Genomic DNA, 23,051 nt, shown 5'->3' on the forward strand with positions numbered 1-23,051 from the left:
AGACTACAGTACTCATCATCCTTGACCACTGGCTATGCTGTTTGGAGGTTTGCCTTGAGAAGCATCTAAGGGGCTCCCCATTGCTGTTGACAGATGTCAGAGTTGCTTCCAGATCCTAGCTCACAGAGGATCACGCTAGCCAGCGATCATTAAATAAAAGTCTTTATTGAGTTACAGTTTCCATTCTCAAGCTGCTGCGTGCAACCCTACGTCTAATGGTTAGATCGGCGAAGCTCCATCTGAGTCTCCGCCCCTTGTACACCAACTTAATATCCTAGCCTTGCTCCACCTTTTCCGCCTGACTGTTCTTCTCTGGGTCCCTCTGCCCCCCGGGGTCTCTTCCTTCCGGGATTCCTCTGACGCTGACGCTGACCCCCCTGACTCTTCTCCCTCCTTTCGGCGGGCTTTAGGACCTGGCTCCCTTTCCGGGCTGCCTACTGCGCCACCTTCCTGTGCATTTGAACTTGGCGCGCGCGCCCAACCTTCCACCTTCCGTCTGACCGTTTCTTCGCTCCCCGATGGAGGTGTGGCCACTCCTGACTCGTGCCCTCCCCCCTGTTGTGAGCTGCCAGCGCTTGATCCCTGGCGCCCTTCCTCTTCCCTGCTCTCTGGCGATGACGCTGGTCCCGATTTCCAACTGCTCCCCTCTGAGTCCCCTCTGGCTCTATCTTCCTGGGGTGTCCCCCTAGGCTCCCCCCTTGCCCTGGCCACTGGTGCTCCTTTCTGTGAATCTTCTGATTCACTGGAAAGACTCGGAGATCTCGGGTCGTCGTCATCACTCATCTTTTCTTCTGCCTCCTCCCCCTCGCTCTCTGTTTCCTCCCTTGCCCTTGCCTCTGCTCCTGAACCCCTGACATCCATCCCCCCCTCGAAGCCCCCTCTTCCCCCCTCCCCTCCTTCCGGTGCGGGATCTGGGTGCTGCCGTGTCAGGGGGACGAATGTCGGATACAGTTCGCTTCCCGTGGCGGGCCGCCATCCGAAGTCTTCCGGTTCTTCCTCCCTGCTCTCGTTGACGACGGTCACCTCCGCTTCCATCTCTGTGCCGCCGTGCTCGAAACCCGGGTCGTCCCCGAAAACGTCCATGTCCGTCTCTCCCTCGTTGCCTTCTGGAGACGTTGCTCGTCCTGGACCCTCCAGCCACCTTCTGCGGAACTGCTCCTCTGGTCGATCATCCCACCAATACGAGGGTTCTGAAGCAGATCCCGAGGGTGACCCCTCCGGGGAACGGGCGTCTCGTGTCGGTTCCTCGTCCGAGTCGAACCCCCGGAACGTGCTGGCTGAAAGCGTGGGCGTGAAAAGCCAGTCGTCGAAAAAGTCTGCTGGCATTGGCCTATGTGGGAAGAGGGCATGAAACTCTTCTTTGAGCAGAGGTTCGTCTAAAGCGTAGCCCGGCACCCAGCTGTTGGCACTGGCCGGGGTGCCCTCCTTGGCGAGAAGGTATTCTATCCCCTCTTCCCCCCATCTGGAGTCCAAAATCTCCGTGACTTCGTTGATGCGCTCCTCCTGTGCCACTCCCCCTTGCCCGGTTCTCTCTCGGAGCGGACCCGGTGCCGTTGCTGGTTCCTGAAACCTGTGAGGTGTCTTGTAGGGAGTGAGCACCGATCTGTGGAACACCGGATGCATTCTGGAACCCTCCGGAAGAGCCAGCCTGAAAGCCACCGGGTTGACCTGTTCTTCGACTTGGTAGGGCCCCAGTTGTTTATGCCCTAGTTTCTTCTTCGCCAACGACCTGGCCGGCACTGCGTGGGCTGCTAACCAGACCCAGTCTCCCACATGGATCTCTTCGCCAACCCTTCTGTGTTTGTCCGCTTGCACCTTGTATGCGTGTTTAGCCAGCTCCAGGTGCCGCCGCAGCTGATCGTGGACCTCCTGCAACTCCGACGCGAACGCATCTGCTGTCTGCGGCTCCCCCTCCCCCATTCTTTCCAGTCCCGGGAAGGTTCTGGGGTGCCTCCCGTTGTTGGCGAAGAACGGCGTGACCCCCGTGGACACGTGCTTCGTGTTGTTGTAGGCGAACTCGGCGAGAGGCAGGTAATCCACCCACGTCGCAGGCTGTTGATTCGCATAACATCTCAGGTACTGCTGCATGATGGCATTGACCCGCTCCGCTTGCCCGTTGGTCTGCGGGTGTCTAGCCGACGCCAGGTTGATCTTGACGTTCAGGAAGCCCATCAGCCTCTGCCAGAAGTTCGAGATGAACTGTCGCCCTCGGTCGGACAAAATAGACCGCGGCAGACCGTGAACCTTGAACACGTGGTCTATGAACAGTTTGGCGGTTTGTTCCGCCGTGGCCACCTTCGCACACGGAATGAAATGTGCCATCTTGGAGAACAAGTCCACCACCACCAGCACAGCCGTCTTGCCCCTCGAGCTGGGCAGATCCGTGACAAAGTCCAGGGCCACTCTCTCCCATGGTTCGAATGGAGTTTGCAGCGGTTCCAGCAGTCCGGCCGGCGGTCTGTGCACTGGTTTGGCCCTCTGGCAGGTGTCACACCTCGCCACGTAGTCCGCGACTTCCCCTCTCATTCCGGGCCACCAGAAGTCTCTGGCTACTAATTCCACCGTCTTCTCCTTGCCAAAGTGCCCGGCAGTGGGCGCGTCGTGCAGCTGCTGCAGTACCTTGGCGTGAAATTCGTCTCCCGGCACGTAGATGGCCCCTTTACGGATGAGCAAACCATCTCACAGCTGGAACTCGTCGGTCGCTGCCGTGCCCCTGTGCACCTCTGCCATCTTTGCTTGCGCGAAGGAGTCATCCTGCAACGCTCGTCGCACCGCATCCAGGTCAACTGTTGCCGCCGCGCACGCCCACACTGTCGGTGCGAAGATGTGCATGGCGGCCGCTGGCGTTGCCTCCTCCAGATACTGTGGCTTACGGGAGAGAGCATCCGCCATGATGTTGGTGTCCCCCGGGACATACTCTATTCGGAAGTCGAAATTCGCAAAGAACTCAGCCCAACGTATCTGCCTCTGGTTCAGGAACTGTGCCGTGCGCCAGTGCTCTAGATTCTTGTGGTCCGTGCAGACCTGCACCGTGTGCTTGGCGCCGATCAGGAAGTGCCTCCACGCTTTGAACGCTGCATGAATGGCCAGCAACTCCCTGTCCCAGATGGTGTAGTTCTGTTCGGACTTGCTGAGCTTCCTTGAGTAAAACGCTCCCGGCCTCCAAACCCCCTGCGGGTCTTTCTGCAGCAGGACTGCTCCCACGGCTCTGTCCGAAGCGTCTGTCTCCACCCTCATCGGCCTGCTGGGGTTGACATGAAGCAGCTGCTCTTCCGATGCGAAGAGACGCTTGAGTGCCTGAAAGGACTGCTCCGCCTGCTCTGTCCAGATGAACTTCTTTTTCTTGGAGCTGAGCGTGTCCGTGATGGCCGCTGTCTGCATCACAAAGCCTTTGATAAACTTGCGATAGAAGTTCGCGAAGCCGACAAACCGTTGGACCTCCTTCCGGTTGCGTGGGCTTTTCCAATCCAACACTGCTCGGACCTTGGCGCTGTCCATGGCGAGCCCTTTATCAGACAACTTGTAGCCCAGGAAATCCACCTCCGTCACGTCGAATTGGCACTTCTCCAGCTTGGCGTAAAGCCTATGTTGCTGTAGCCTGCTCAGCACTTCCTTGACGTGTCTGTCATGCTCCTGCTGCGATTCCGAAAAGATCAGGATGTCATCCAAGAAACAGACGCACGTCTTGTAGAGGAGCCCCGCCAACACGTGATGCATGAAAGCTTGAAAAACGTGGGAGCCATTTTGCAATCCAAAAGGCATAACTCTATATTCGTAGGTGCCCAGGGGCGTGAACATGGCTGTCTTCCACTCATCTCCTTCCCGCATGCGAATGAGGTTGTATGCCCCTCGCAGGTCCAACTTGGTGAACACTCTGCCCTTCCGTACCTTTGCGAGGAGGTCGTCGATTCGGGGCATGGGGAAGTCCGATGGCTTGGTCACACTGTTCAAGATGCGATAGTCCACTACAAGTCTTTTTTGGGGCGTGTCCCGCTTCTTAACAAAGAATACCGGACTGCCCCCCGCTGCCTTGGACTCTCGGATGAAACCGCGCTCCAAATTATGATCTATGAACTCTTTGAGTTCCTGCAGTTCGTCCTCAGACATGGAATACAGCTTCCCTTTGGGCAGCGCCGCCCCCGGCAGCAGGTCAATTTTGCAGTCATATGGTCTGTGGGGGGGTAGCCTGTCTGCCTCCTTCTCGCAGAAAACCTCCAAAAATTCCGCGTACTTGTGGGGAACCACTTGCAGCGTGCCTAGCTGCCGCTGTGACTCCTCTTCCCCTCCTTCCTGCCTGGGCACGATGCAGTGTTCAGCGCAAAATGAAGAGCCGAAGGTCAGCTGCCTCTGGTACCAAGCCAGCGTCGGGCTGTGCTTGTCCAGCCAACTCATGCCCAATACAATGGGCGTGTCCGATAGTTGAGTGACATTGAAGCTGATGATTTCCCTGTGATTCCCAAGTCGCATCACCATTGGTGGCGTCTGCTTCACCACTTGCCCCCCTAGCAGCTCCCTGCCATCCACCGTGACAACCTGCAGGGGCAGCGTGGCAGGCAGCAACTGTATAGCGTGCCGGTCGACAAAGTCCTGCCCTATAAAGTCCGCATTGCTTCCGGAGTCAATGGTGATTGGCACGTCCATGGCGATTCCATTGGGCAGCTGGAGCGACGCGGTGAGCCTCACTACTGGTTTGGGCGGGAGGGGGTCCATGGGCTGTAAAATCTCTGGGGACTGCTTCACTGACACGTCTGGCTGGGCCCCAGTGCCTCTTCCTCCAACCAGACTCCGTCGTTTCCCTGCTGTGGTTGTCCTGGCTGCGTTGCTGCAGTTACCATTGCTGAGGCTGCAGTGTGCTTGTGGAGCCTCTGGGGACACTCTTTCGCCATATGCTGTGGATCATCGCAGATGTAACACTTCCTGTTCCCTCTAGGAGGCTTCGCTTTCACTGCTGCCGGTGCTAGGGCTCTGGCTGCTGACTGAGCCCTTGCACCTCCAACCTCCATAGGTTCCGCTCCTCCTCCTGGCGGAGGCGTGGATTGCGCACGCACTGCTTCTCTGGGAAGGAAGGAGGAGCCCCTGGCTGGTTCGCGCCCTCCACGCCCTTCGCCACTGCTCCACGGACGTTCTTCCAGCCGCACCCCCACCGCCAGCACCCTCTGAACGATCTCCTGCGTGGTCCGGGGTCTCTCCCCCCTCGCAATTTCATCTTTAACCGAGCCGTGCAATCCCTCCCAAAACAGGTCTCTTACAGGAGCCGAATCTCTGTCCCATTCCAGAGCACTGACCAAAGCGAAAAAGCGGGCATGGTACTGCCTTACGCTGGCCCTCCCTTGCTTCAGTCCATGTATCTGCTGCCGAGCAAGATCCACGTCAATGCTTGATAAAAAGCACCCATCCATCGCTTTAATAAAGGCATCCGCATTTTGGAGCGCCGGATCCTTATCTCTCCACAAATTGCGCAGCCATGCTTTAGCATCTCCATGCAAATGGGACATGATGAATCCCACCTTCTCTTGCTCATCTCTAAAGTCTTTGTTCAGCAGTTGCAGTGCACACATTACATCTGCTCTAAAGTTGAGGTAAAGTTGCAAATTCCCATCGAAGTGAGAGACCAGACCGCCTGTTCGTCTCCCCAACCCAATCCCCTCCGGTTTGGGTGTCAGTTGCCCTTGCTTCGTAAGCACTTCCAACCTGACCTGGAGATCCCTGTAGGCGGCAGCTGCGTCCTCCTCTCTCTTCCTGGATGCAAGAGCCTCGGCATTCAGTCGCGACACTGCTTCTCTGAGTTCCGCTATCTGCTGTTCGGCCGTCATGTTGTCTGCCGTTCGTGAGCTCGCTAGTAGGCACCCGCTTTCTCTCCTCTCCGCGAGGCTGTAGATGCCCACAATTTAATGTGATGGAGCTTACTGTCAGAGTTGCTTCCAGATCCTAGCTCACAGAGGATCACGCTAGCCAGCGATCATTAAATAAAAGTCTTTATTGAGTTACAGTTTCCATTCTCAAGCTGCTGCGTGCAACCCTACGTCTAATGGTTAGATCGGCGAAGCTCCATCTGAGTCTCCGCCCCTTGTACACCAACTTAATATCCTAGCCTTGCTCCACCTTTTCCGCCTGACTGTTCTTCTCTGGGTCCCTCTGCCCCCCGGGGTCTCTTCCTTCCGGGATTCCTCTGACGCTGACGCTGACCCCCCTGACTCTTCTCCCTCCTTTCGGCGGGCTTTAGGACCTGGCTCCCTTTCCGGGCTGCCTACTGCGCCACCTTCCTGTGCATTTGAACTTGGCGCGCGCGCCCAACCTTCCACCTTCCGTCTGACCGTTTCTTCGCTCCCCGATGGAGGTGTGGCCACTCCTGACTCGTGCCCTCCCCCCTGTTGTGAGCTGCCAGCGCTTGATCCCTGGCGCCCTTCCTCTTCCCTGCTCTCTGGCGATGACGCTGGTCCCGATTTCCAACTGCTCCCCTCTGAGTCCCCTCTGGCTCTATCTTCCTGGGGTGTCCCCCTAGGCTCCCCCCTTGCCCTGGCCACTGGTGCTCCTTTCTGTGAATCTTCTGATTCACTGGAAAGACTCGGAGATCTCGGGTCGTCGTCATCACTCATCTTTTCTTCTGCCTCCTCCCCCTCGCTCTCTGTTTCCTCCCTTGCCCTTGCCTCTGCTCCTGAACCCCTGACAACAGAGATGACTGGTTACCTACTTCCCGGCTTCCACATTTTTCACCCACTGAGATCACCAGGCTGAGTGTTCTGCTGCCTTTCTCAGAAGACTGCTGAACCCCAGGCTTCCTTCCAACCCTTGAGTTGCAGAGGACGTTGGGGGATCATTCTAGAAGTTGTGTGGTGGTCCTTGTCAATCCTTTTTTCCTGGAAAAAACAGTGGGGGAACTCACCACAAAGTTGCTTGTTTATTGCGGGCTCAGTCGCAGTGACACACATACACACACCGGGCAGTGACTAAATGTAAGATGTGATTAAGCAGACAATGTTCTGGATTAGAAATGGCCACAACTTTATTGATTACAGATATAGGTGGGGTTTTGGCTCAGGCATTGGGTGTTTATCCATTCCAGCCTCCCCCCCCCCCGCCACCTGACCATAATAATAACAGTAATAACGGTAATAACAACAACAACAACAACAACAACAATAATAATAATAATAATGTGGTAAGGGAACTCAGATCCCCCAAGTTTCTGCTAAAAACAAACAACAAGCCTCTGGTCCCTGTTTTGGAAAGGGCTCTTTGGCCATTGGTTGGTCTAGGTATCCAGAGCACACAAACCAAGCAGGGTATGGAGGCAACCATATGGGTTATTTTGGCCTGGCTGCTAAGGGCAGCCAAATAAACTGTGGCCCCCTGCATGATATCCTCCATTTTAGGGGTATGGCCTTGAGCAAGCAAGACACACATGTGGAGAAAGCACGGGTCACCTGCCCAATGGAACCCAGGGTGGATCTTTGGCCCATCAGGGATGTCTCCCACCTGACCAGGACCCTGGGGAACACCTTCTTGGTATACCTGGAAGCTTGCAAGGTAGAGATAGGGAACATTTTTCAGCCCAGGGTCCACATTTCCTTCTTCGCAACCTTCTGAGGGCCACATGGGCAGAGGCAAACGTAGGCGGGGCAATGAATCTAAATGTTACCTTCATGCAGCCAGTTTCTACATGCTTGTAAACCCTTCTCTATCCATCCAGACAAGCGAGAAGCATATATATTGCACTTTATTATAATGAACCAGGCCACTGATCCATCTGGCCCAATACTACCCACCATCACTTCTTCAGGATTTTAGGCAGGGATCTTTCCAAACCCAACTGCCTGAGATTCTTTTAATGGGAGGTGCCAGCAGTTGAACTTCTGTTCCCTCACTCCCAATGAACATCTGAAGCTCTCTTAGACTGAGTCAGGCCATCTAGCTAGGCATTGTCAACACAGACTCCATGTTTTCAGAGAGGAGACTTTTCTAGCCCTGCTTGGAAACTTCAGGGATCGAACCAGAGACCTTCTGCGTGCTCGGCAGGTGCTAATACCACAGGCCCTGGGAGACTTGGCTTCCTTTGCCTTCCCCTCCATCAACAACACTAGAAGAATTACTGACAACAACAAGGTCTCCATCTCCAAGCAAGCTGCCAAAAACCCAGCGCTCCGTCAAGTTGTAGGTTGCCTGCTGGACAAAGGCGTGTGCGTAGGTGTTTGTGTGTGTGTGAATGCCATGATCTCAAATGTCTGCATTTCATTTTATATCACGCCGTGCTGAGTCCCAGTCTGGCAATTAACCTAATCAGAAACTCTCCGCAGATCTTACCAGCCAGGCATTTCCTGGATAGGGAACTGGCTCCGCCTGTGTTTAAATGTTTATGCACCGGATGCATCTGAGCTGCGTGTGTGGAGCGTAGGTCTGTCTGGGTCAGTGCCCGGAGCATCCAGGGGGATCTTCAGAGGACCATTAAGTGCAATTTTGCCTGCATCCTTTCTGCATTGAGGTTGTAGTTGCTGTCCCCCTGCCCCCCACAGGGATTTTCTCAGCTTTCCCATGTCCAGGGGCAATTACTCTGGATGATTCTATTACATTTCTTAGCGCTGAGGGTGTGTGATGGGCAAGGAAGGTTTAGTAGGGCCTGGAATACTGTTTGCACTTTCATTTCAAGCCAGTGTAATTGGTAGACAGTATCTATGGGCAGCCTCAGACTTGTATAATAATAATTTGTTAATGGGTTTCCCCAGCCACTCTGGGCGGCTAGCAACAGAATATTACAAACACAATAAAGCATCAAACATTCAAAACTTCCCTAAACAGGGCTGCCTTCAGATGTCTTCTAAAAGTCAGATTGTTGTTTATTTCCTAGACATCTAATGGGAGGGCGTTCCACAGGGTGGGTGCCACTACCGAGAAGGCCCTCTGCCTGGCTCCCTGTAATCTCACTTCTCGCAGAGAGGGAACCACCAGAAGGCCCTCGGAGCTGGACCTCAGTGTCTGGGCTGAATGATGGGGGTGGAGACACTCCTTCAGGTATACTGGGCAAATCTGGTTTGAGGCCTGATTCAGCATGTTGGATTGGGCCAGATCTGACCTGGGATAACCCAGCCCTGGCGCAATCCAGGCCCTGAACTGAATGGGGGCGGGCCATGCACAGCCCTAAACTTAATTAGGGTTTAAAACCACAATTAAACATGCAATCAGGGCAATGGTAGATGGGAGAGGAGGTCCAAGTAAAGATTCTCACTTGCACCTCTTTCTCCCCCCCCCCCACTTTCCCCTCCCTAATTTTGGGAAGTGCTGTAGCTCCCCAAAAGAAAATCTGTCTTGCATGCAGAAGGTCTCCAATCCCCAGCCTGGGATTGCCCCCCCCTAAAACCCTGGAGAGCTACTGCCAGTCAGTGTAGACACTACTGAACCAGATGCCCCCTTCCCCCACAATATATGCATTTTTGTACATGTCGGTCAGAGAACTGCAGGACAGCTGGCTTTCAGTTTGAGAGGTAGGAACTGGGAAGATTCCCGTTGAAATGCCTCCCCCGTTTCTGTCTTAGGGGGAGGGCCGGGTAAACCTGCTCCTCCTTCACAGGGCCCTTCGCAGGGTTGATGCGGGCTGACAACTGTTTCTCTTTTGACCAGATACAGACGAGTGCAGCACTCATTCTCATTGCTGCCACCAGGACTGCTACAACTACCCAGGGGGTTACGAGTGCATTTGCTTCGCTGGATACAGGCTGAACGCTGACGGCTGCAGCTGCGATGGTAGGGAGGTGCTATGTGCTCAGCGGGACTCAAAAAATAGTTTGGCGTTGCGCCCTTCCATTCGTTTTCAGCTCCTGAGCAAAGGTCCACATGCTTTTTGTGTGTGTATGTGTGTGTGCATCTAGGGATGGAGGCATCTGTCAGTTTCCCAGTCTTACTTAAGTCTGGTTCATCTTATTGACCTGCAGTTCAGAGAAGGGGAAACACAAATGATCAAGCGGGTGGAGCGAAAGGTGGCAGCGCTTGGGACTTTGCAGCTTAGAGGAAAGGGAGAGTGAGCAAGGCGACACGTCAGAAGTCTTATAGAATGTACGCATGGAGAAAGTGGTTGCGTGGCGAGTTCCCGCCTCCCCCGTGGAAATAAAGACACAGGACACCAGTATTTTAGGTTAATGGGCAAAATTAGGCCACAACTTTATTGATTACAGGAATTGAGCGGTATTGGCTTAGGCATTGGTCCTATCGACTAACCGGCTTCAGCCCGATTGCTAGAAGACCAGCAAGGGTTAACCAGCAGTAGGGGGAGTCCTGCTGATGTACATCAACTAGGAGCTCCCCCGGGGTCACCGCTCGGGGGCGTGCCTTAGGCCCACACCTCCATAGGCTTCGGACAGGGCGACGCCCCCCGGAATCCTTTACAGGACTACCCCTCAATATGGGGGAAGGTGATGGCGCTTCCTCCCCCCCCACTCATCTGCATAACAATACCCTTAACAATGCCTAACTGCCACTCGAGCAATAGCTCGCCGCCAATACCCTCAAACCTGTAACCAATCCCTAATCCCTGAAGATATGTCGTTCAACCAGATATGTCGTTCAAAGAGGGAAATCCTCAGGCGCGCCAGCCCTAAATAGCGCAGGCCACGCCTCCTGGGCCAGCCGATTGGCTGGCAAGGGAGATGACGCGCCCGAGGATTCCCCCCACACACGTGGGGGGAGGGCATGAAGCCCGCAACCCCACCTCCTCTCCAGTTCAGAAGTGGCTATAAAGAAAAGTTTTCCTCCCTCTCTCTCATAGCAAAAGAACTCGTGGGCATCCAATGAAGCCGAGTGTTGAAAGTTTCAGGACGGATAAAAGAAAATATTCCATATGGTGCACAGTTAAAACTATGGAACTTGCTCGTACAGGAGGCAGTGATGTCCACCAAAATGGATGGCTTTAAATGAGGGTTAGACAAATTCATGGAAGCTATTGATAGCTACTATCCATGAAGGCTGTGCTCTGCCTCCATAGTCTAAGACAGTTATGCTTCTGAATCCCAGTTGCTGGAAACCACAGGAGGAGAGAGGGCTCTTGTGCTCGGGTCCAGCTTTTGGGCTTCCCATTGGGTTGGTCATTGTGACAACAGGATGCCGGACTAGATGGGCCATTGGCCTAGTCCAGCCATGTTGTTAGATTCTTACATTCTGAAGATTTGTAGCTCAAAATTAAAACTAAAAATAAATAAATGCTTCCTTTAATTTTTAAGATGTGGATGAGTGCTCTTCAAATAACGGCGGATGTGAACACCTCTGCCAGAACCTGGTGGGGTCTTTCCATTGCAGCTGTCAGATTGGCTACAAGCTCGATGAAGACCGAAGGAGCTGTCTCTGTAAGTGACTTCTTCATCTTTCCACCCGTTTCATTCTTCTTCTTCTTCTTCTTCTTCTTCTTCTTCTTCTTCTTCTTCTTCTTCTTCTTCTTAACACTGGAGGCATTTTACTTCTTTAGATTGAGAGTCCGCCCAATCTGAAAGGCTTTGTGCACATGGTAAAGGAAACATCAGCAACCCCCAAAACAAAACAAAACAAAACAAAACAGCTCCTTGGAGCAAATCAACAAAGAAATTAAAAGCCAACACAGCACAGTGGCTCTTCGTTATACCTACTTATATTTGTTTATTTATTGCATGTTATTTCCATCCTACCTTCCTCTAAGAAACTCAAGGTGATGTACCCAGTTCTGCCCCCTTCTCATTTCGTTCCCAATTTTATCCTCCTCCTTGGAGGAGATGATAGGAGCTGAACCGAGAACATTCTGCATCTGCACAGGAGCCCTTTTCAACCTAAGGGCAACATTCCCTTCTAGGCAACTTTCTGGGGGCTGTATTCCCGAAGTGAGCCAGGGCCAGAGGCAAAAGTGGGTGGAGCGCTGAATGCCAATTTTACCTTCAGATGGCAGGATATGCATACTTGCACTCCCCCAAACTCTGTCCTCCATCCAGGCATTATCCGAAGGGTCAAATAAAGAGGTCCTCTGCCCTGATCCAAAGCACATGCTCTATGATTAGCGACCCTTCTCAAGCTATACCTAAAAGTGTAATGCGTGAAGAAGGGTCCATATGCAGAAGGTGTGTGTCATTTTGGAAAAGGGCATTTAGATTCTTTGCAACATAAAACAATATAGACCATTGTAAACTGCTCAGCCCCCATAATGAGTTTATTTCTTTTGGTGAATGATCAGACCATCTTTCTGGGTCCTTGGCATTCCTTAAATGTCCTTGTGGCGTTCGTATGGAGCCCCCGGTCGTCTCACGGACTATTGACCCGTACACCACTAATCCGCTGCCACAAACCAGGTCCTCCCTGGTAAAATCACTTCAGTCTCAGTCAGGTTCTCAATTAATAAAGAAGAGTGTATTTTATTTCAGACACAAACAAACTTTTATGGCATTCCAAACGTTGTTGCTCTTTACTTTCTTAGTCTTATTTTCCTCTCTCTATCTCTTCTGCCTCCCCACACTCAAGAACCCACTGCCCTAACTGTCTCTCTATTACCAACTGCCTTTCCCAACCAGCCAACCCACTAAAACCAACCAACTACCCACCAACAACTCCCAACCAACTCCTCCCAGAACTCCTCCCAGAACTGGTTTTATAGTCCCCCCTGGGTCCTTTCTGTGCAACCTATTTAACTATTTTCCCTCCAGCACTCTCTCATATATGTTAACGTCACAGTCCTTGGCGTGGTTTGCTTTTTCTCTGCAGTGCTCGATGAACCTGTGGAGGCCCTGGATAGCCGGCGTCCCATCTTCCGCCCGCTCCCCCACGTGGCGGTCCTGCGAGATGAGCTCACCCAGCTATTTGATGAAGACTACCTCGATGAGGAGGAGGAGGCAGAAGCAAGAGGAGAGCACACGCTGTCTGAGAAATTCAGTAAGCACACATGGGACCCACAGCAAAACATTGCACTGCGTCCTCCTTCCTAAAATGAATGCTCCTGTTCAGGGTTGCGGCCGCTGGCCAGCTAGACATGCCCTTTTCCCAGGTATTCCCTTCCATTATTCATTTCCCTGGTTTTCTCTTCCTCCATCAAAACACACACCATCAACAATCACTATTCCACTGAACATACGTACTTTTTGTTTCTGTTGTACGACACATGATATGATAGCCATGTTCAAATATATAAAAGGATGTCACATAGAGGAGGGAGAAAGGCTGTTTTCTGCTGCTCCTGAGAAGCGGACACGGAGCAATGGAGCCAAACTACAAGAAAGAAGATTCCACCTAAACATTAGGAAGAACTTCCTGACAGTAAGAGCTGTTCGACAGTGGAATTTGCTGCCAAGGAGTGTGGTGGAGTCTCCTTCTTTGGAGGTCTTTAAGCAGAGGCTTGACAACCATATGTCAGGAGTGCTCTGATGGTGTTTCCTGCTTGGCAGGGGGTTGGACTCGATGGCCCTTGTGGTCTCTTCCAACTCTATGATTCTATGATTCTATTCTATGACATGTGTATGTCCTGCAAGTTTAACAACTCAGATTTCATTCTATAGGGTCTACAGCTTGCAAACTCCCAACGCTTCCCTTTCTTGTGATTATCCTGCAGGAGAACCATAAAAAAATCATGCAAAGTTAGACATTCAGATATATTTTATTTATCCTGAACATATTGCACTCCAGTACTGGGAGACGTGAATTCAGTCTTTGTGATTTCCAGCACAAAATGACCTGATTTGCTAAACTGTGGTTTGGAACTGAGCTATCCACACCAGCTTCTGTGCATCGCTGAATCTTATGATGCAGATGTTTAAATGAATCAAATGATCCATTTACATCATTATTCCGGACAAGAGCATTGGCCCATCTAGCTCGGTGTTGTTTACATGGACTGGCAGTGGTTCTCCAGGGTTGCAGACGAGACTTTCCCCCCAGTCCTACCTGGAGGTCCCAGGGATTGAACCTGGGACCTTTGGCATGTTAAGCACGGAGCTAGGAGCCTCCCCCAGTTAGCCCTCATAAAAGTATTGCACTACTGTTGCCTCTTGGTTCAAGGTTGAGCTCCGTAACAGTTTACCTTTCTTGCAGTCTGCTTGGACGACACCTTTGGCCACGACTGCAGCCTGACATGTGACGATTGCCAAAACGGAGGGGTGTGCAATGAGGACCGGACAGGCTGCAACTGTCCTGCTGGCTGGAGTGGAATCCTCTGCAACCAAAGTGAGTTGGGAAGGCGATGCCCCGTCAAACGATGGGGCCGCCTTTTATGACCTGTCAAAGTGTTTCCTTCCTAGAGGCCATTAAACGTGAAGAGCGTCAGGGCAGTGGTGAGCCAGCTGGCTTGGAATAGCACCAAAGGCCTGCATTTTATCATGTTTACCTTGGACTAGAGTTACCCGGCAAAAGTTGTGCGGAGGCCGTTGCCGCTATCTGCCCCTTGAGATCCCAGTCTGCAGTCCAGGCATTTTTGTGTGCCTTGGATCTGAGTGTTTGCACTCAGACAGCAGCTATAAACCTATCGGCGGTGAATTAGAAGCACTGTTGGCTTTTGAAAGGCTATTGAACTCTTTATATGACACCAGTGGGAACCTTTGGGGATTCTGTCTCCCAGCACAGTGTCTGGCCACTCTGGAAAAACAGAGACCACCACTCCCCACTACCGCCACCTTCTTCAAGGGGCCAATTGAGTCTGTAGGCAGAACTGAGTCATGCCTGCACCTTCCCTGCCCAGTCACCTGCCACCAAATGAACTGATGCCTATCTTAGAAGAAGGTCTTCTTTTTTTACATTTGGCTTTCGCCAGAAAGCCAAAGCCCCATCCAGCCATTAACCAAATGCCTACAGGAAATTTGCAAGCAGGACCTGAGTGCGGCAGCACTCTTGCCACTTGTGATTCCCAGCAACTGGGAGGCATACATACCTCTGACGGTGGAGGGAAAGCATAGGGTTTTTATATGCCTCCCCCTGATCTGATTTTAGGACCCAGGCTGGTGCTTTGGAGCAGCTCCATTGCGACCCAGGATGAATGCCTGCATTGCAGGGGGTTGGGCCAGATGGCCCTTGACATCCCTTGTAACTCCACAAGTCCATGGGTCTATGCAGTCAGGAAGGGAGGTGCCTCTCCTTTGCTCCTCCTTTTAACAGCCCTGGATCATTCTGGGTGGACTCGATCCCATCAGAGAGATCCAGAGTTGCCTCAACGGGCTTTGTCTAAATCCTGGGCTGGACCCAAATTAATCTGATTCACTGTGTGTTGGGTCCAGCACTTGATTGAAGCATATCCCTGAAACATAGCCATTGTGGCTGGTAGCCAGCAACAGACTTACCTTTCACAAATTATCTAATTTTTAATAATAATAATAATAATAATAATAATAATAATAATAATAAATTTATTTATACCCCGCCCTCCCCAGCCAGAGCTGGGCTCAGGGCGGCTAACACCAATAAAATTTCAGTAAAAACATAATAAGAAAAAAATAAAAATAAAATACAGGTTAAAATGCAATTTAAAATGCAGCCTCATTTTAAAAGTCAAAACCATAAGGGGAGGGAAACAAAAGGGTCAGACTGAGTCCAAACCAAAGGCCAGGCGGAACAGTTCTGTCTTGCAGGCCCTGCAGAAAGATGTCAAGTCCCACAGGGCCCTAGTCTCTTGTGACAGAGCATTCCACCAAGTTGGGGCCAGTACTGAAAAGGCCCTGGTCCTAGTTGAGACCAACTTAACCACCTTGTGACTTGGGACCTCCAAAATGTTGTCATTTGTGGACCTTAAGGTTCTCTGTGGGGCATACCAGGAGAGGCGGTCCCGTAGGTACGTGGGTCCTAGGCCGCATAGAGTTTTAAAGGGTTTGAAGTCCTCCGCTGTTTCCACTGGCCTGGCCCATCTGCTTCTAGCATCTCACGGGCCCTCTCTGTCTCCCTCTCACAGCCTGCCCAGAAGGTACCTTTGGAAGGAACTGCAGCTCTACCTGCCTCTGCCAAAATGGGGGCACCTGCAACCCGGTGACGGGAGCTTGCCGCTGCCCGCCTGGAGTCAGTGGGGAACTGTGTGAAGACGGTAAGGCTCAGACCTCTTTTCTGCTCTCCTGCTATGAGTTGGAAAGAGGGTTCCACTTAAGGTCACATTTGCACTGCACATTTATTATTATTATTATTATTATTACAGTCGTACCTTGGGTCCTGAATGCCTTGCGTGTCAAATGTTTTGGCCCCCAAATGCCGCAAACCCGGAAGTGAGTGTTCTGGTTTGCAAATGTTATAGTCATACCTCGGGTTGAATGCACTTCGGGTTGGGCGTGTTTGAGTTGCACTCCGCGGCAACCCAGAAGTAACGGAGCACATTACTTCCGGGTTTCACCGCTTGCGCATGTGCAGATGCTCAAAATGACATACGTAGACGCGTGCGTGCGCAGACGTGCCATTGCTAGTTACATTTGCTTCTAGATGCAAACGGGGCTCCGGAACGGATCCTGATCGTATCTAGAGGTACCACTGTGTTTGGAACCCGAATGTCCAACGCGGCTTCCGCAGCTTCTGATTGGCTGCAGGAGCTTCCTGCAGCCAATCGGAAGCCGCACCTTGATTTCTGAACATTTTGGAAGTCAAACGGACTTCCAGAACAGATTCTGTTCGACTTCCGAGGTACCACTGTATTATGATCACTTATTGAATTTATATACCTCCCTATACCGGGAGGTCTCAGGGCAGTTCACAAAATAAAATCAAGATATAGTACCACAAAATACTCAATAAAAACAAAAAACCAGTAACCCTCCCAAGTGCCAGGATACCCCTGTAAACAGTCAGCACCCCCCCCCCCCTGGAATTATGGAAGCTGTAATTGGATAAAGGTGCTGAGAGTTTTAAAAAGACTCTGGTTTCGGTAATCTATCTGCTGGTATGATTTGTGAAGGCTTCTGAGATTTGATATCCCGCCTTTCACTCCCTTTAAGGAGTCTCAAAGCGGCTAAGATTCTCCTTTCCCTTCCTCCCCCACAACAAACACTCTGTAAGGTGATTGGGGCTGAGAGACTTCAGAGAAGTGTGACTGGCCCAAGGTTACCCAGCAGCTGCATGTGGAGGAGTGGAGACGCGAACCCGGTTCCCCAGATTACGAGACTACTGCTCTTAACCACTACACCACACTGGATTGATGGTTAAATCACTCTGGGAACCGTAGCTCTGGGTGGGAAATAGGGGGTCTCCTAACAACTCTCAGCACCCTTAACAAACTACATCCCCATGATTTTTTGGGGAAGCCCTGACTGTTTAAAGACTTATCAAAGTTCTTTCAATGCATGATATGAATCTGGCCTCAGCCTCCTCTAGCAGGAAAGGCTTGGAACCGTACGAAGCGGGATGGATATATCTGCCAATTGCTATTTCCCTCTGCTTCTCATTTTTTTCCTGGTCTTAAGTTGAGCTCTCCACATTTCTGCATGAGTTTCTGATATACATTTTTTAAGTCCTCATGAAAATTTTAGTGCAATTCAATGCAATGCAATGCACCCCCTCTGGTTCCACTTATCTATCGCCTCCCGTAAAACATCTGAAAATGATTTCATGCCAGTAATGAAAATATTACACAACTTTATTTATAAGAATTAAAACTAACAATTAAAAACAGTTTTCACAAGGAGAGAACAATTTCAAATCAGGTCCGGGTACAGACTGGGATAAAGGCCTTTGTTTCAAAAGGCTTGTTGAAAAGGAAGGACTTTGGCAGGCCTCCAGCTGCATTTTTGTCATTCCCTAATGTAATGCATATTTATTTTCATTCTCGTATGCAGCTTCAAACACATTTTCCCTAATAGGCACATTTTGCATCCATGTTTTGTTTGGGGAACTGAATTGCAAAATTCAGAAAAGTCTGAATTTTTGAAGGCTAGTTCAGTTACGCTTTGCCATATCATTTCGGAAAATGTGGACTAGGAGTTAGCATATAGAGTCCTTCCTTGCTGGGACTACAAGGTATTCAGGCTGAGACTTGGTATAAAATAAGAATGCTAATGTCCATCAAAGAAAGTGCATTCTTTGTAAGAAAGAGTTCTATAGCCCTAGCTACCGTATTTTTCACTCTATAACATGCACCCGACCATAACACGCACACAGTTTTTAGAGGAGGAAAATCCGTAGGCATGCCACCCGTAGGCATTTCCTCCATAACACGCACAGACATTTCCCCTTACTTTCTAGGAGGAAAAAAGTGAGTGTTATGGTGCAAAAAATACGGTAACCACCTAGTTAGAGAAACAAATCAGCCGTGCTTGCACCTTGGTTCTCAAAAGATAGATCCAAGATCACCTCTTGCCCTAAGGTCCAGAAAAACTGTATAAAGAGGAGGAGGAAGTAGTAAACAGGATGCAACCCAAGACATATCAGTCTAAACATCAAGGATACAGAAAGAAGTCAGCATAGAATTAAAGGTACAGAGATAGTCTAGGAATCTGGAGGTCTGCTACTCTATTGGTCTAAACCCCTTTCAGCAAGCTGAGTTGCACCCGACCTTCCAACATTAAAAATCCAAATCAAATTTCATTCCCATTCCCTGCATGTGGCAGATGCTTTGATGTGCTCATACTTGCTTTGGGAATTTATAAAACTAAAAAGCAGTCTATAAATCTTGTAAACAGCAGAATGCTATAGCCATGTTTTGTTGATTAATAAAAAGTCAAAACAGGGTGTGACAAAGTCCCTGAGTGAAAATGGAAAGTGAGGCAATGTGACTCACTTGGGTCCTTCCTGTATAAATCAAGAACTTGGGTCCTTCCTGTATAAACCAGATAAGAATTCAGGGGTTCTCTATAAGTAGTGGCCTACGCTATTGATCAGCAACAAGGGCTCTTAATGTTGGGACTCCTAAGGCAACTTATTCCCAGTTCTGGATATCAATTTAAGCTGAGGCACATTGGAAACAAAACTGGACTTTATTTAATCAAACACTTAGTGAGAAATGATGCTTAATGTTTTCATTAGTAAAAGCACAATACTAATCAGTCGTAAATGCTGCTACAGGTTTAAATGAAAACTTTACTGATGAGTCTATTCCACAAAATTGTTTCTGTTGCTCAGTAGAATAGCTTTCTGCCTTACAATGCCAGTAAAAGAACTCTAGAGATTTTCTAGGACCTTTTCCTCTACCAGGTTTATTGTACTAGACAAACTCCTAAGCCCCTTAGCGACTTGTCAAAACCAACTTTTCCCATCCTCTCTCCCTCCTGATCTGACATTTCCCACTGCAGCCATGATTGGTTAAGGGTCATCAGGAGGTTGATCAAATGTTCTGTCCATCCTGTTAAGAGGTGAGAATGCACTATAATATTTTGGGGCATCCATTATCAGGATGATATACCGATTACCATCAACTACATGATCACTGCAGATGGTGACAGCAGCCACGAAGTTAAAAGACGCCTGCTTCTTGGGAGAAAAACCAATGACAAACCTAGACAGCATCTTAAAAAGCAGAGACATCACCTTGCCAACAAAGGTCCGTATAGTAAAAGCTATGGTCAAACCTATCCATTCTTAAGGAGCTCAGCCCTGAGTGCTCACTGGAAGGACAGATCGTGAAGCTGAGGCTCCAATACTTTGGCCACCTCATGAGAAGAGAAGACTCCCTGGGAAAGACCCTGAGGTTGGGAAAGATGGAGGGCACAAGGAGAAGGGGAAGACAGAGGACGAGATGGTTGGACAGTGTTCTCAAAGCTCCCAGCATGAGTTTGACCAAACTGCGGGAGGCAGTGGAAGACAGGAGTGCCTGGCATGCTCTGGTCCACGGGGTCACGAAGAGTCGGACACGACTAAACGACTAAACAACAACAACAAACAGTTTCACATTGTAACTTGCATTTCCAGGCCCTTTGTCTCTGATTGTCCCTTATTTTCACTCTATGGGTACCTTGCATTTTCTTCAGCAAACGCATAGCGTCCACAAGCACATGTCCTTAAGCAGCTGTGACCATTCATCAGGGCTCCTAGATAGGTGTGCACTGATGCTCAAGGATGTACAAACACACTTCCTTGTGGGATGTATGGGAATGACACCTATGCATGATTGTAAGATAAAATACAAATTCTTCTTTCAATGAGGAGAACAGAGGTCAAGAGCCATAGGGACTACAATGTTCTTAAGGCCACCAAAGGCATTTTCATGGCTGAGTAGCAATTGTCACCCGGGTCTCTTCGATCCCAATCCCCCACTTTTGTCACACAATGCCACATACTGTACTTTTCCCCACCCTGGAGGTTGTTTAAGGGGGGGGGGGAGAGAGTCGGATGTTTTGTCCAAAGCTAAGAAACAAAAATGAAATCCATTAACATGACCTCACAGCAATAGTTAGGAACATATGGAAGCAATTTGCTAGGAAAGGCAACTCAAGAAGAGCAGGAATGAGTCCAAGAGGCACCTGATACTGCATTAATTTCCCTCGCTCCACGCAAGAAAGATGTGCAGCCATTTTTGGCATTGACGGTAATAAGATAAAACTAAGCAAGAAGGTATAAACAAAATTCAAAATCAGTCTGATGTCCCAGAGGGTCCTCTGACATCAGCAGCAAATGGAAAGGACTTGGTTTGAGCTGCCTTTAGTGACGGGGACACTAAAGCATCAAGGATTTAGCCCAGCCTTTCTTAGCCTTGGGTCCCCAGTTGTTCTTGAACTACATATCCCATCATCCCTGAGCACTGGCCACACTGGCCAGGAATGATGGGAGTTGTAGTCCAACCACACCTGGGGACCCGAGTTTGAGAAAGAGGGTAGCCTACATCAGCCTATCATTCTGCTTTGACCATCTTCATTTGTTTGTTTGGTTCCAGGCTGCCCCAAAGGATTTTTCGGGAAGCATTGCAGGAAGAAATGCAACTGTGCCAACAGAGGGCGCTGCCACCGAATCTACGGGGCCTGCCTGTGCGACCCAGGCCTTTATGGGCGTTATTGTCATTTAGGTAATCAGCTGGGCAACTTGTTCGCCTGGGGACACAGAGGGCTCTTGGGGTCCCCCCAATAAGTGTATTTCCCCTCCCCCAGTCCATTTACTTTTTTTTTCTTGATTCTTTCCCCCCTGCCCCCCACTCCCGTTCTATGTTAGCTTGTCCAAAGTGGGCCTACGGCACAGGCTGCTCTGAGGAATGCCGGTGCACACAAGCAAACAGCCTGGAGTGCGACAAAAGGGACGGTACTTGCGTGTGCAAACCTGGCTACTCCGGTGACAGATGCCAGAAAAGTGAGTTGCTCTTGTGCAGTGGGTGTCAGGCACTCAGGTTCTTGTAGGGGACACTTAGGAAGCTGCCTTCTGCAAAGTCAGAATATTGGTGCACCTAGCTCATTGTTGTCCACACTGACCGGCAGCCGCTCTCCTGGGTTTTAGACAAGGCATCTGTCCCAGCTCAACTTGTGGAGACCATTTGCAGGCTCTACACCACTTTGCTATGACCCTTCCACTGTACTGCAACACCCATTATCCATGGCAGCTTAGCCAATGGTCATGGATGATGGGCATTGTAGTCCACCCACATCCAGGGGCCCAGGGATGAAAGATATTGACTGTCTCTTCTGACCGGCGTTGGATCTGTATTTTTCTTTCAGTGCAGCCCCCCTAATCTGGGGGGTCCCCCAGCGTTGTACTCCAGCTCCCATTAGCCCCAGCCTCCAAGGTTGGGGAGGATTATTTTAGCGGGGCATCTTGTGGATTAAAACCCAGGAACCTTTTGCATGCCAAGGCTGTTGTTGCCCACCTGTCAGCTGCCCCCTCTCTCCTCCCTGTCCAGCCTTGCATTAAATGCTTGATGTTGCTATCGCCCTTCTCAGAATGTGATCCAGGCTATTACGGCGCCAGGTGCAGAAGCAAGTGCGATTGCCCCTCTGGTTCACCCTGTGACCATGTCAGCGGAGAGTGTCAGAAGCAGTGCGCAGCGGGCTACCACGGGGAGAACTGCAGCCAGGGTAAGATCTGCTTTGGGGTGTACATAGGAAGAGCCTGCTGGATCAGACCAATGGCCCATCTCATCCAGCACCCAGTTCTCACAGTGGCCTGTGGTGCACCAGCAAGTGGGATTCAAGCATGAGAGACCTCTCCTCTTGTGTTTCCCAGGTGCCATCATTGCCTGTAGGCAGGCAAAAGCTTTGTTGCACAGGTGGGGAACCTGAAGCCCAGATGCGGCCCTCCATAACTTTCTCATTGGCCTCTGGCACTCTCCCCAGGCCACACCCCTTCTTCTTAGGTCACACCCCTCCACAGCCCTGCCTTGAGTGTGTTTCTGCCTGGCTGGAATGTTTAATGACCATCCAATAAGGCCTTTTAGGAGCGGGTGGCGCTGTGGTCTAAACCACTGAACCTCTTGGGATTGCTGATCAAAAGGTCGGCTGTTCAAATCCCCATGACGGGTGAGCTCCCGTTGCCCTGTCCCAGCTCCTGCCAACCTAGCAGTTCAAAAGCACACAGCTGCAAGTAGATAAATAGGTACCACTATGGTGGGAAGGTAAACGGCATTTCCATGCGCTCCGGTTTCCATCATGGTGTCCTGTTGCGCCAGAAGCGGTTTTAGTCATGCTGGCCACATGACCCAGAAAGCTGTCTGCGGACAAATGGCCTGAAAGCGAGATGAACCCCAAATGGCCTGAAAGCGAGATGAACCCCAGCCTTTGACTGGACTTAACCGTCTAGGGATCCTTTACCTTTTACCTTTTTAAAATGTCTTTTACTTCCCTGGAAAGAGGGTAGCATGGGCTGTGTGAGTGTGCTTGGAAATCAGCCTGTTGTACACGGACAAAATTTGCATTCATTCCTCTGTCCACTAGCATGAAAAACCTCCCTACTCCTTTACTAGACTTTTTTTTCTTCAGGGTGTGTCTCTAGTTATACACTCTGAGAGGGCTCATCTACCTTTCCAGAGTTTAAATAAAAAGAGAGTGCTGTGATTCCTGCATTTCAGGGGGTTAGACTGGATGACCCTTGGGGATACCTTGCAACTGTACAAATCTATGATTCATCAAGCTGATTTATTTAAAGTATTTGCATTTTATGGAATAAATAAATAAATAGTGTGTGTTCTTTTAATTGGGCAACACCGATATCTGAGCATTCATTTCATTTCCTTCTCCTTTTGGCTCTTA

General features: G+C 50.4%; 1 protein-coding gene across 5 annotated transcripts in view; it reads left to right on the top strand.

Moving 5' to 3' along the window:
* The window catches only part of MEGF6 (multiple EGF like domains 6), a 221,695-nt gene that overhangs the window by 158,725 nt on the left and 39,919 nt on the right, over nt 1-23,051 (top strand). For all 5 annotated transcript variants that reach the window (XM_081015974.1, XM_081015973.1, XM_081015976.1 and 2 more), the window contains 8 exons: nt 9,613-9,735; nt 11,205-11,327; nt 12,703-12,870; nt 14,023-14,154; nt 15,866-15,994; nt 20,756-20,884; nt 21,028-21,162; nt 21,747-21,881. In XM_081015974.1, coding sequence (XP_080872100.1) covers nt 9,613-9,735; nt 11,205-11,327; nt 12,703-12,870; nt 14,023-14,154; nt 15,866-15,994; nt 20,756-20,884; nt 21,028-21,162; nt 21,747-21,881 — 1,074 coding nt within the window. The remainder of the gene's footprint in view (nt 1-9,612; nt 9,736-11,204; nt 11,328-12,702; nt 12,871-14,022; nt 14,155-15,865; nt 15,995-20,755; nt 20,885-21,027; nt 21,163-21,746; nt 21,882-23,051) is intronic.

Source organism: Podarcis pityusensis, assembly GCF_964106645.2.
Source record: "Podarcis pityusensis genome assembly, chromosome: 8".
In the NCBI taxonomy this organism is placed as follows: Eukaryota; Metazoa; Chordata; class Lepidosauria; order Squamata; family Lacertidae; genus Podarcis; species Podarcis pityusensis.